At 41.5% G+C, this 13,796-nt stretch overlaps 1 protein-coding gene across 1 annotated transcript in view; it reads left to right on the forward strand.

Annotated features, from left to right (window-relative positions):
* The window catches only part of VPS13C (vacuolar protein sorting 13 homolog C), a 352,162-nt gene that overhangs the window by 200,404 nt on the left and 137,962 nt on the right, over positions 1 to 13,796 (forward strand). Inside the window, exons 33-34 of the mRNA XM_040413678.1 lie at positions 1,787 to 2,091; positions 10,311 to 10,458. Coding sequence (XP_040269612.1) covers positions 1,787 to 2,091; positions 10,311 to 10,458 — 453 coding nt within the window. The remainder of the gene's footprint in view (positions 1 to 1,786; positions 2,092 to 10,310; positions 10,459 to 13,796) is intronic.

Genomic DNA, 13,796 nt, shown 5'->3' on the forward strand with positions numbered 1-13,796 from the left:
CTTGTCCGCAATTGCGGACCAGAAAAGGCATTTTCTATTATAGTGACTTTGATGTGCGGATCCGCAAATTGCGGATCGCACATTGCAGGTGTCCGTGTTTTGCGGATCCGCAAAACACTTACGGACGTGTGAATGGACCCTTAATGGTTGTTTTTCACGGCTGTTAAAAACTGACAGTCGGATAGAAAACAGACGCACAAATGATTGAAAAATGGTTACGAAAAACTGCCAGTGTGTCAATTTTTAACAGCGTTTTTTTCCCACTATTGTGTGAATGTGACCCAATTCTGTGCTAGAACACTGCACGCTGTAACTAGGAACTGAAATAATCAATTTCCTTCCCATAAAAGCCATGAACACAGCACTTCTGTTGAACTCGGTCACAAAATTTTCCCCTGCTTGTGTCTGTTTACAGATCATTGGTGACAGTGATGTCATGGGCCGTTACTAGTGATTTGTGTATACAGGCAACACGCAAATCGTGTCCACACACACACACACACACACACACACACGTCAAGTGCTCTGACATTGATATGTTCATATTAAATATTGGAGAGCAATATGATCTCACCCCATTTGCCTATAAATTAATGACTAATATACAAGATGACAAAAATGTGTGAAAATGTCAAGTTCGTTCATAAGTGTTGAAATCAATTGGGAGAAACTTACTATTGGTTGTATGGATACAAATGTAGTACATTTTTGCGCAAACCGCATTCTGCATTTAAAAAGTGACTTTTTTTCAATTTTTACACTTCCTGTGCAAGTTTTATTAAAAGTGAGTAGCATTCAGTGTGAGATGTATGGCCTTCCATTTCATGGCAGATTTGCTATAATTTTCCTCTAGACTGAGTATAGTGAAAATCTGTGCCAATTTATAGCTGGCATAGATTTGCTTTTCTAGTAGATGAGCTGCTAGAAGATGCGCCTAGTTTTTTAAGAGGTCTAATAAGTTTTGGACGTCTTACACCAGCCAGCTTCTTATTGCGACTATGAAACGCCAATCTTAATCAATACGCCCCCAGTTATTTCAGTTGACTGTTCAATCACCTTTTTAGAGGAATAAAGCACTGACTCATTCAGTCATCATTAGCCGTAACATGGAGATAACATACGGTATATATTTTAACCTGAGTGGAAAGTTGCAGATATTTTGGGTTTGTATTTGTGCAGAGGTCTGAATCACAAAAGCCGCAGTGAAAAAAATAGGAAACTGTCTAAATACCCAAGTGTCTGTTAATAAAGGTTATTACTGAAAAGAAGCATGCTGAGCTGTCAGACGGAAATGAGTCTAATTGTCGCATTGTATTATGATGTGTGCCGAGCACAATGTAGCACATGCGTTGATCATGTGCCTGGAATTTACCGGCTTTCCGCAGCTGACTGGAGCTGTATAGCCTGCACTCAGCAAACACTTTAATATCTAATTATGGGCCATGTGTTCAGCACACTCTTCCCAGCCTCACTGCGGCCTCGCTAGTGTTACGTTTGTTCATCCACTGAGACATTGCCATTTGTTTGTCATTAGTGTGCATTAATTAGACTAGCGGCTCCCAGTCAGACAGTGTACCTGACCATTGCCATGTAAGCAAACATATGAGTAAGATCATTGCTTCTGATTATGTCACATACTCATTTCTGTTACTTATTAATATATTGTACAGTACTTTCAGGAGGTCAAGGGGATACACATTTTGGGCTTTGTGTGCTTCTTTGCTTTGGTAGTCTTTGGTGGATTCATTCCTACTCATTTCTCTTCTATACTCTTGTTTTTCCTTAGGACTTCCTAAACAACTTCCAGATGGCAAAAGAAAAAGTGAGTGCAGCCACAGCACATGCAGCGCAACGTGCAGCCACCAGTGTGAAGGATTTGGCCGAGCGGAGTTTTCGACTATTAATGGATATTGACCTCAAAGCTCCAGTCATAGTAATCCCCCAGTCTTCCATATCGAACAATGCCATAGTGGCTGATCTGGGCTTACTGAAAATACACAACGCTTTTAGCCTAGTGTCTTCTGAAAGCCACCCAATTCCCCCTATTATAGACTGTATGACTTTAAATCTCACCCATTTCAAGTTGTCACGGTAAGTGGTCTCCTTCTCAATAAGAGTTGGCAAACTTTTCTAGTTTATATCTTCTCTTTCCATATGATCGCTTAGGTTTTGTTCAACTAAAAGTCCCCCATACACATTCGTGTATTGTCAGCCATACCCACCATTTTTGCAGGATCAGGTGACCATTTAATATGTATGGATGGAGGGGGAGAGAATGATTGGAAAGTTGAATTTCTTCGCCCGATTCTTTTGTTCTTCCTGGAGATAAGCCACCGCCAGAGGTGTCTGATAGCAGGTTTCTCCTCTTCCCCATTGAAAACACAATGGGGGAGATTTATCAAACTGGTGTAAAGGAAAACTGTCTTAGTGGCCCATAGCAACAAATCAGACTCCACCTTTCATTTTCCAAATTAGATCTGAAAAATGAAAGGTGTAATCTGGTTGGTTGTGATGGGCAACTAAGCCAGTTTTCCTTTAAATCAGTTTTGATAAAACTACTCCATTGTGTATATCAGGGTGTTGGGAGAGATTGCTGTCTTGGTGACAGCTATTGAAGGTGTGTTGGCACCTCAACAGATGGTGAAAGGTTACACGGTAGTTCCTTTTGTGATAAATTTTTATGATGGTCTCAAACGAGCCTTGCATTTTTGGTATATTTTTTTTCCTGCAATAGTTAGCTGTTTTAGCCACAACCAGATATGGATTGGAGAAGTATAACTGAAAGCTATATATTGTTTTTTTTATTTCATCTCCATTTTGTTTGATAGCCTAAAATTGTTAATGACCTTATACTCACCTCACTGATGCCCCGCTGCTGCTGTTTTAGTGATGACCTGGTCCGAACACTGCCATCATTTCTTAAGATGGGAATACCTATTTAAAATGGTTGGGAAGGAAGTTGACAGGCACAATCAGGGTGTCAATGCCTGGTCATGTGCCCAGTCTTTGCAGATGCCAAACTGTGTTGCTCTGGTTAAAAATTTTCCACAATAAAAAAACACACTTGTTTTTTGGTGAAATTCTCTACTAGTTTAATGTGTCACACATACACCTACCCATTTATAAACTGAAGTTGAATCCAAGAGAGTTACCGTGTTAGTTACCTGGCCTAGTAGGTTTTGCCTGTCTGCCAAATTATTTTATTTCATATAGGTGTTTCCTTACTTTTGAAACACCCTTTATAATTTAAGTCCTAAAAGGACTCTGCTGTTTCGGTACTTTCACACTAGCGTTTTTCTTTTCCGGTATTGAGTTCCGCTGTAAGAGCTCAATATTGAAAAAAAACTGATCAGTTTTGTCCTAATTCATTCTGAATGGAGAGTATTCCGTTCAGTATGCATCAGTTCAGTCCCTCTTACATTTTTTGGCCGGAGAAAATACCGCAGCATGCTGCATTTTTCTCTCCGGCCAGAAATCCTGGATCCGGTATTCATTTCTATTGAAAGGTTTTAGTGCAGGATCCGACATTAAAATTGCCACATTGACAGATCTGTTCTTCCGGTCCGCGCATTCGCAGACCTTTTAAATCTGTGAAAAAAAATGAATACCGGATCCGTTTTTTCAGATGACACCAGAGAGACGGATATTTCAATGCATTTGTCACACTGATCCGCATCCGGATCCGTCTGACAAATGCCGGAATCCTTTGACGCAAGTGTGAAAGTACCCTTAAAGATATTTTATACATTTTGTTAATACTCTGCCTTTATTGCAAAGAAAAGGGCTTATGAAACCAAAGAATATTCCCCTGTTCTGCGTCAAATATAATTTTTTTTATCTCATATGGTGGACGGCATAAAAAAATATCAGAATGACTGATTTTTCGTCAGCCCCCCCCCCCCCCCCCCCCAAAAAAAAGTGGTGAAAGTAATACACACTCTATAGTTTATTGATATCATTTTTGATTTTCTCACAAAAATGAACCCTTACACAGCTCTATAGATATACAGTGGATATAAAAAGTCTACACACCCCTGTTAAAATGTCAGGTTTCTGTGCTGTAAATAAATGAGACAAAGATAAATAATTTCAGAACATTTTCCATCTTTAATGTGACCTATAAACTGTACAGCTCAATTGAAAAACAAACTGAAATCTTTTAGGTAGAGGGAAGAAAAAAATAAAATAATGTTGCATAAGTGTGCACACCCTCTTATAACTGTAGCGGTGTTAAGAATTAAGCAATCACATTCAAAATCATGTTAAATAGGAGTCAGCATACACCTGCCATCATGTTAAAGTGCCTCTGATTAACCCCAAATAAAGTTCAGCTGCTTTAGTTGGTCTTTCCTGAAATTTTCTTAGTAACATTCCACAGCAAAAGCCATGGTCCACAGAGAGCTTCCAAAGCATCAGAGGGATCTCATTGTTAAAAGGTATCAGTAAGGAAAACGGTACAAAAGAATTTCCAAGGCATTAGATATACCATGGAACACAGTGAAGACAGTCCTCATCAATTGGAGAAAATATGGCACAACAGGGACATTACCAAGAACTGGACGTCCCTCCAAAATTGATGAAAAGACGAGAAGAAAACTGGTCTGGGAGGCTACCAAGAGGCCTACCTCAACATTAAAGGAGCTGCAGGAATATCTGGCAAGTACTGGCTGTGTGGTACATGTGACAACAATCTCCCGTATTCTTCATATGTTTGGGCTATGGGGTAGAGTGGCAAGACGAAATCCTTTTCTTACGAAGAAAAACATCCAAGCCAGGCTACATTTTGCAAAAACACATCTGAAGTCTCCCAATAGCATGTGGGAAAAGGTGTTATGGTCTGATGAAACCAAGGTTGAACTTTTTGGCCATAATTCCAAAAGATATGTTAGGCGCAAAAACAACACTGCACATCACCAAAAGAACACCATACCCACAGTGAAGCATGGTGGTGGCAGCATCATGCTTTGGGGCTGTTTTTCTTCAGCTGGAACTGGGGCCTTAGTTAAGCTAGAGGGAATTATGAACAGTTCCAAATACCAGTCAATATTGGCACAAAACCTTCAGGCTTCTGCTAGAAACCTGATCATGAAGAGGAACTTCATCTTTCAGCATGACAACGACCGAAAGCATAAATCCAAATCGACAAAGGAATGGCTTCTCCAGAAGATTAAAGTTTTGGAATGGCCCAGCCAGAGCCCAGACCTGAATCTGATTGAAAATCTGTGGGGTGATCTGAAGAGGGCTGTGCACAGGAGATGCCCTCGCAATCTGACAGATTTGGAGTGTTTTTGCAAAGAGTAGGCAAATCTTGCCAAGTCAAAATGTGCCATGCTGATAGTCTCATACCCCAAAAAGACAGAGTACTGTAATAAAATCAAAAGGTGCTTCAGCAAAGTATTAGTTTAAAGAGGACCTTTATTCGGTCCAAACATTGTGAACTAAGTATCATGATCTGTACAGCGGCGCCCAGGGATCTCACTACACTTACTATTATCCCTGGGCGCCGCTCCGTTCTGCCGCTATGCCCTCCGGTATGTTCGGTCACTTGGTTATAGTAGGAGGAGACTGCACTTGTTCTCCTGGGCGTCTCCTTCTCCTAGGCTGTAGCGCTGGCCAATCGCAGCGCAGAGCTCACAGCCTGGGAGAAAAAAACCTCCCAGGCTGTGAGCTCTGCGCTGCGATTGGCCAGCGCTACAGCCTGGGAGAAGAAGACGCCCAGGAGAACAAGGGCAGTCTCCTCCTACTATAACCCAGTGACTGAACATACCGGAGGGCATAGCAGGAGAACGGAGCAGCGCCCAGGGATAATAGTAAGTGCAGTGAGATCCCTGGGCGCCGCTGTACAGATAATGATACTTAGTTCACAATGTTTGGACCGATGAAAGGTCCTCTTTAACCTCTTAAGGACACATAACGTACCGGTACGTCATGATGTCCTGGTACTTAAGGACACATGACGTACCGGTACGTCATGTATGGTTCCGATCACTGCCGACAGGCAGGCGGTGATCGGAACCCGGTGCCTGCTCAAATCATTGAGCAGGCACCTAGGCTAAATGCGCGGGGGGGGTCCCGTGACCCCCCCATGTCGGCGATCGCGGCAAACCGCAGGTCAATTCAGACCTGCGATTTCTGCAGTTTCTGATCCCCGCGGTCCCTGACCGCGGGGATCAGAAACTTTAGTATTCCTAAAATATATCTGTGTCCCCCTCCTGCACCCCTGAGTGATTTTAGCCCGGTGGGAGGTGCAGCAGGCGGGATCGCGATCCCCCCCCACGCCTCCCCTTGAATAATCGTTGGCGTCTAGTGGGTATACCAGGGTGCCAGCACATTGCTGGCACCCTGGTATAAACGGCTGACATCTGTGCTGCGATGTCAGCCGTTTATCCCTTTCCATACCGCGGTCCGTACGGACCGCTGTATGGAAAAGGTTAACAGCGCAGGGAGCTCCCTCCCTTTCCCATCGGGGGGCTGCTGTGCCTTTGCAGCCCCCCGATGGAGAGGGAGAGAGCCCCCAGACAGCCCCCCGACAGCCCCGTCCTTACCCTTCCCCGTCTGCGAAGTTCTGACCACTACTGAGCAGACTGGGAAGGTTCCCATGGCAACAGGATGCCTTCTCAGGCGTCCTGCTGTCCATGGTGCTGAACAGATCTGTGCTAAAAGGCATAGATCTGTTCAGACAAAGTGTAAAATACAGTACAGTACAATATATATTGTACTGTATTATACAGACATCAGACCCACTGGATCTTCAAGAACCAAGTGGGTCTGGGTCAAAAAGAAAGTGAAAATAAAGTAAAAATCAACACATTTATCACTGATTAAAAATGGAAAAAAAAAAAAAATTCCCTACACATGTTTGGTATCGCCGCGTCCGTAACGACCTGATCTATAAAACGGTCATGTTACTTTACCCGAACGGTGAACGCCATAAAAATAAAAAATAAACTATGATGAAATTGAAATTTTGCCCACCTTACTTCCCAAAAAAGGTAATAAAAGTGATCAAAAAAGTCGTATGTACGCCAAAATTGTAACAATCAAACCGTCATCTCATCCCGCAAAAATCATACCCTACCCAAGATAATCGCCCCAAAACTGAAAAAACTATGGCTCTTAGACTATGGAAACACTAAAACATGATTTTTTAATTTTTTTTTCCAAAATGAAATCATTGTGTAAAACTTACATAAATAAAAAAAAAAGTATACATATTAGGTATCGCCGCGTCCGTATCGACCGGCTCTATAAAAATATCACATGACGTAACCCCTCAGATGACCACCGTAAAAAAAAAAAAAAGTGTAAAAAAAGCAATTTTTTGTCATCTTACGTCACAAAAAGTGTAATAGCAAGCGATCAAAAAGTCATACCAACCCCAAAATAGTGCCAATAAAACCGTCATCTCATCCCGCAAAAAATGAGACCCTACTTAAGATAATCGCCTAAAAACTGAAAAAACTATGGCTCTTAGACTATGGAGACACTAAAACTTTTTTTTGTTTTAAAACATAGAAACATAGAATGTGTCGGCAGATAAGAACCATTTGGCCCATCTAGTCTGCCCAATATACTGAATACTATGGATAGCCCCTAGACCTATCTTATATGAAGGATGGCCTTATGCCTATCCCATGCATGCTTAAACTCCTCCACTGTATTTGCAGCTGCCACTTCTGCAGGAAGGCTATTCCATGCATCCACTACTCTCTCAGTAAAGTAATACTTCCTGATATTACTTTTAAACTTTTGCCCCTCTAATTTAAAACTATGTCCTCTTGTAGCAGTTTTTCTTCTTTTAAAGAAACAAACAAAATTCATTGTGTAAAACTTGCATAAATAAAAAAAATTGTATACATATTAGGTATCTCCGCGTCCGTGACAACCTGCTCTATAAAATTACCACATGATCTAACCTGTCAGATGAATGTTGTAAATAACAAAAAAAAAAAACGGTGCCAAAAAAGCTATTTCTTGTTACCTTGCCGCACAAAAAGTGTAATATAGAGCAACCAAAAATCATATGTACCCTAAACTAGTACCAACAAAACTGCCACCCTATCCCGTAGTTTCTAAAATGGGGTCACTTTTTTTGGAGTTTCTACTCTAGGGGTGCATCAGGGGGGCTTCAAATGGGACATGGTGTCAAAAAAAACAGTCCAGCAAAATCCTGCCTTCCAAAAACCGTATGGCGTTCCTTTCCTTCTGCGCCCTGCCTTGTGCCCGAACAGCAGTTTACGACCACATATGGGGTGTTTCTGTAAACTACAGAATCAGGGCCATAAATAATGAGTTTTGTTTGGCTGTTAACCCTTGCTTTGTAACTGGAAAAAAAATATTAAAATGGAAAATCTGCCAAAAAAGTGAAATTTTGAAATTGTATCTCTATTTTCCATTAAATATTGTGCAACACCTAAAGGGTTAACAAACTTTGTAAAATCAGTTTTGAATACCTTGAGGGGTGTAGTTTCTTAGATGGGGTCACTTTTATGGAGTTTCTCCTCTAGGGTTGCATCAGGGGGGCTTCAAATGGGACATGGTGTCAAAAAACCAGTCCAGCAAAACCTGCCTTCCAAAAACCATATGGCGCACCTTTCACTCTACGCCCCGCTGTGTGGCCGTACAGTAGTTTACGGCCACATATGGGATGTTTCTGTAAACGGCAGAGTCAGGGCAATAAAGATACAGTCTTGTTTGGCTGTTAACCCTTGCTTTGTTAGTGGAAAAAATGGGTTAAAATGGAAAATTAGGCAAAAAAATGAAATTCTCAAATTTCATCCCCATTTGCCAATAACTCTTGTGCAACACCTAAAGGGTTAACGAAGTTTGTAAAATCAGTTTTGAATACCTTGAGGGGTGTAGTTTATAGAATGGGGTCATTTTTGGGTGGTTTCTATTATGTAAGCCTCGCAAAGTGACTTCAGAGCTGTAGTGGTCCCTAAAAATTGGGTTTTTGTAAATTTCTGAAAAATTTCAAGATTTGCTTTTAAACTTCTAAGCCTTGTAACATCCCCAAAAAATAAAATATCATTCCCAAAATAATTCAAACATGAAGTAGACATATGGTGAATGTTAAGTCATCACAATTTTTAGGGGTATTACTATGTATTACAGAAGTAGAGAAACTGAAACTTTGAAATTTGCTAATATTTCCAAATTTTTGTTAAATTAGGTATTTTTTGGTGAAAAAAAAAATTATTTTTTTGACTTCATTTTACCAGTGTCATGAAGTACAATATGTGACGAAAAAACAATCTCAGAACGGCCTGGATAAGTCAAAGCATTTTAAAGTTATCAGCACTTAAAGTGACACTGGTCAGATTTGCAAAAAATGGCCGTGTCCTTAAGGGGTTAAGGGTGTGCACACTTTTATGCAACCATATTTTATTTTTATATTTTTTTTCTTCCCTCCACCTAAAGGATTTTACTTTGTTTTTCAATTGAGTTGAACAGTTTATAGGTCACATTTAAAGGTGGAAAAAGTTCTGAAATGATTTCTTTGTCTCATTTTTTTACAGCACAGAAACCTGACATTTTAACAGGGCTGTGTAGACTTTTTATATCCACTGTAACTATAAATAAGTTATGGGGGTCAGAATACAGTGACTAAAAGAAAAAAATCCAAAGTTTTTTTATTATTATTTTCATTATTAAAGCACAAGAGAAACAATATAAATGTGGTATCTCTGTAATCGTACTGACCCAAGTCAGTTTTAGCGGCGTAGGGAACGCAATAAAAACAAAACTGACTGGGATATTTGCATTTATTTTTCCAATTCCACGCCCTTTCAAAAAAAAAATCCAACTTCCCACTACATATGCAACAGTAAATAGTAATTTGTCCAGCAAAAAAACAATGTACCGTATATAGTAAAAACAAATGTAGGTAGTAAAAACTAAAATGCAAAGAACTGAAAATCGCAAGGTCCTGAAGGGGTTATTAATGTTTAGATGATTGTGCTATCCCGTGCTGCAGAAATTGATCTAGTATCTGACAGGTTATAGTTTACTCTTATAATGTATATGTGAATGCATGCTCGCATCTCGGGCATGGTTTCATTGGTAACGGAGACCACAGTGAAGTGATTGACTTATAACAGGGTCTGTGTGCTAAGGTGTCTATGTTGCTGGAAAAAAATAACACTGCCCTATTTTTCCACAGTGGACCTCCTGTAGCAGATCTAAACATAGTCATACAAAAAAAAAATACTGTACTTTTAAAATGAATAATCAAATCATAAGACGGCATACTGAAGAGTCTGATAAATTTGCTTCAAAATCAACTTTTTTGCTCAACTTTTTCATTGTAGGGAAGTCCTGCATACAAGTTCAGCCCAGTCAGACATACAGATCCTCCACCCAATCAATCTGTGTTTGTCTGTAAATCGCAACCTTGCAGCTACATGGTACCATGATGTTCCTATTTTGGAAGTGAAAGGACATCTAAATACAATGGATGTAAGTAATTACAGAAGCCAGCAATAATGTAATTGCTTTCCAGCTAAATACACATTGCCCTCATTTTGCCAACATGTTTTTGATGTTAGGGTACTTTTACACTTGTGGCGGAGGATGCCGGAACTACCTGCCGGATCCGGCAATCCAGACGCAAACTGATTGCATTTGTCAGACTACCAGGTTTGGTCCTTTATAGGACCCTTAGGATACTATAGCAAAAGTCAAAACACGATCAACTGACCAAACAATCCTTTTAGGGGTCCTATATATGTATTAAAACTTCAAACTTTATTGTTTACACTTTTTTTTTTTTTTTTTTCAGAGAGGATATTACTAGAAGGTGATTTAAAATTTATCAGGCTACAGATTCGGGCTAAAATCAAATGCTGGATATCTTAACCTCCTCAGGACCGCCGTACGCAGGATTGCGTCTTTGCGGCGGTCCTGTTGTTCTGGGTGGACGCGCCGGTGCGTCCTCTCGCGAGACGCGAGATTTCCTGTGAACGCGCGCACACAGGCGCGCGCGTTCACAGGATCGGAAGGTAAGCGAGTGGATCTCCAGCCTGCCAGCTGCGATCGTTCGCTGGCAGGCTGGAGATGTGATTTTTTTAACCCCTAACAGGTATATTAGACGCTGTTTTGATAACAGCGTCTAATATACCTGCTACCTGGTCCTCTGGTGGTCCCCTTTGTTTGGATCGACCACCAGAGGACACAGGTAGCTCAGTAAAGTAGCACCAAGCACCACTACACTACACTACACCCCCCCCCCCCGGTCACTTATTAACCCCTTATTAGCCCTTGATCACCCCTGATCAACCCATATAGACTCCCTGATCACCCCCCTGTCATTGATTACCCCCCTGTCATTGATTACCCCCCTGTCATTGATTACCCCCCTGTCATTGATCACCCCCCTGTAAAGCTCCATTCAGATGTCCGCATGATTTTTACGGATCCACTGATAGACTGATCGGATCCGTAAAAATCATACGGACGTCTGAATGCAGCCTTACAGGGGAGTGATAAATGACGGAGGTGATCACCCCATATAGACTCCCTGATCACCCCCCTGTCATTGATCACCCCCCTGTAAAGCTCCATTCAGATGTCCGCATGATTTTTACGGATCCACTGATAGACTGATCGGATCCGTAAAAATCATACGGACGTCTGAATGCAGCCTTACAGGGGAGTGATCAATGACTGTGGTGATCACCCCATATAGACTCCCTGATCACCCCCCTGTCATTGATTACCCCTCTGTCATTGATCACCCCCCTGTAAAGCTCCATTCAGATGTCCGCATGATTTTTACGGATCCACTGATAGACTGATCGGATCCGTAAAAATCATACGGACGTCTGAATGCAGCCTTACAGGGGAGTGATCAATGACAGTTGGGTGATCACCCCATATAGACTCCCTGATCACCCCCCTGTCATTGATCACCCCCCTGTAAAGCTCCATTCAGATGTCCGCATGATTTTTACGGATCCACTGATAGACTGATCGGATCCGTAAAAATCATACGGACGTCTGAATGCAGCCTTACAGGGGGGTGATCAATGACAGTTGGGTGATCACCCCATATAGACTCCCTGATCACCCCCCTGTCATTGATCACCCCCCCTGTCATTGATCACCCCCCTGTCATTGATCCCCCCCCCTCTGTAAGGCTGCATTCAGTCTTTTTTTTTGCCCAAGTTAGCGGAATTTTTTTTTTTTTCTTACAAAGTCACATATTCTACTAACTTGTGACAAAAAATAAAATCTCACATGAACTCACCATACCCCTCACGGAATCCAAATGCGTAAAATTTTTTAGACATTTATATTCCAGACTTCTTCTCACGCTTTAGGGCCCCTAGAATGCCAGGGCAGTATAAATACCCCACATGTGACCCCATTTCGGAAAGAAGACACCCCCAGGTATTCCGTGAGGGGCATATTGAGTCCATGAAAGATTGAAATTTTTGTCCCAAGTTAGCGGAACGGGAGACTTTGTGAGAAAAAAATAAAAAATATCAATTTCCGCTAACTTGTGCCAAAAAAAAAAATTTCTATGAACTCGCCATGCCCCTCATTGAATACCTTGGGGTGTCTTCTTTCCAAAATGGGGTCACATGTGGGGTATTTATACTGCCCTGGCATTCTAGGGGCCCCAAAGCGTGAGAAGAAGTCTGGTATCCAAATGTCTAAAAATGCCCTCCTAAAAGGAATTTGGGCCCCTTTGCGCATCTAGGCTGCAAAAAAGTGTCACACATCTGGTATCGCCGTACTCAGGAGAAGTTGGGCAATGTGTTTTGGGGTGTCATTTTACATATACCCATGCTGGGTGAGATAAATATCTTGGTCAAATGCCAACTTTGTATAAAAAAATGGAAAAAGTTGTCTTTTGCCAAGATATTTCTCTCACCCAGCATGGGTATATGTAAAAAGACACCCCAAAACACATTCCCCAACGTCTCCTGAATACGGCGATACCAGATGTGTGACACTTTTTTGCAGCCTAGGTGGGCAAAGGGGCCCACATTCCAAAGAGCACCTTTCGGATTTCACTGGTCATTTACCTACTTACCACACATTAGGGCCCCTGGAAAATGCCAGGGCAGTATAACTACCCCACAAGTGACCCCATTTTGGAAAGAAGACACCCCAAGGTATTCCGTGAGGGGCATGGCGAGTTCCTAGAATTTTTTATTTTTTGTCACAAGTTAGTGGAAAATGATGATTTTTTTTTTTTTTCATACAAAGTCTCATATTCCACTAACTTGTGACAAAAAATAAAAACTTCCATGAACTCACTATGCCCATCAGCGAATACCCTGGGGTCTCTTCTTTCCAAAATGGGGTCACTTGTGGGGTAGTTATACTGCCCTGGCATTCTAGGGGCCCAAATGTGTGGTAAGGAGTTTGAAATCAAATTCTGTAAAAAATGACGAGTGAAATCCGAAAGGTGCTCTTTGGAATATGGGCCCCTTTGCCCACCTAGGCTGCAAAAAAGTGTCACACATCTGGTATCTCCGTACTCAGGAGAAGGTGGGGAATGTGTTTTGGGGTGTCATTTTACATATACCCATGCTGGGTGAGAGAAATATCTTGGCAAAAGACAACTTTTCCCATTTTTTTATACAAAGTTGGCATTTGACCAAGATATTTATCTCACCCAGCATGGGTATATGTAAAAAGACACCCCAAAACACATTCCCCAACTTCTACTGAATACGGAGATACCAGATGTGTGACACTTTTTTGCAGCCTAGGTGGGCAAAGGGGCCCACATTCCAAAGAGCACCTTTCGGATTTCACTCGTCATTTTTTACAGAATTTGATTT

This window comes from Bufo bufo, chromosome 1 (genome assembly GCF_905171765.1).
Source record: "Bufo bufo chromosome 1, aBufBuf1.1, whole genome shotgun sequence".
Lineage (NCBI taxonomy): Eukaryota > Metazoa > Chordata > Amphibia > Anura > Bufonidae > Bufo > Bufo bufo.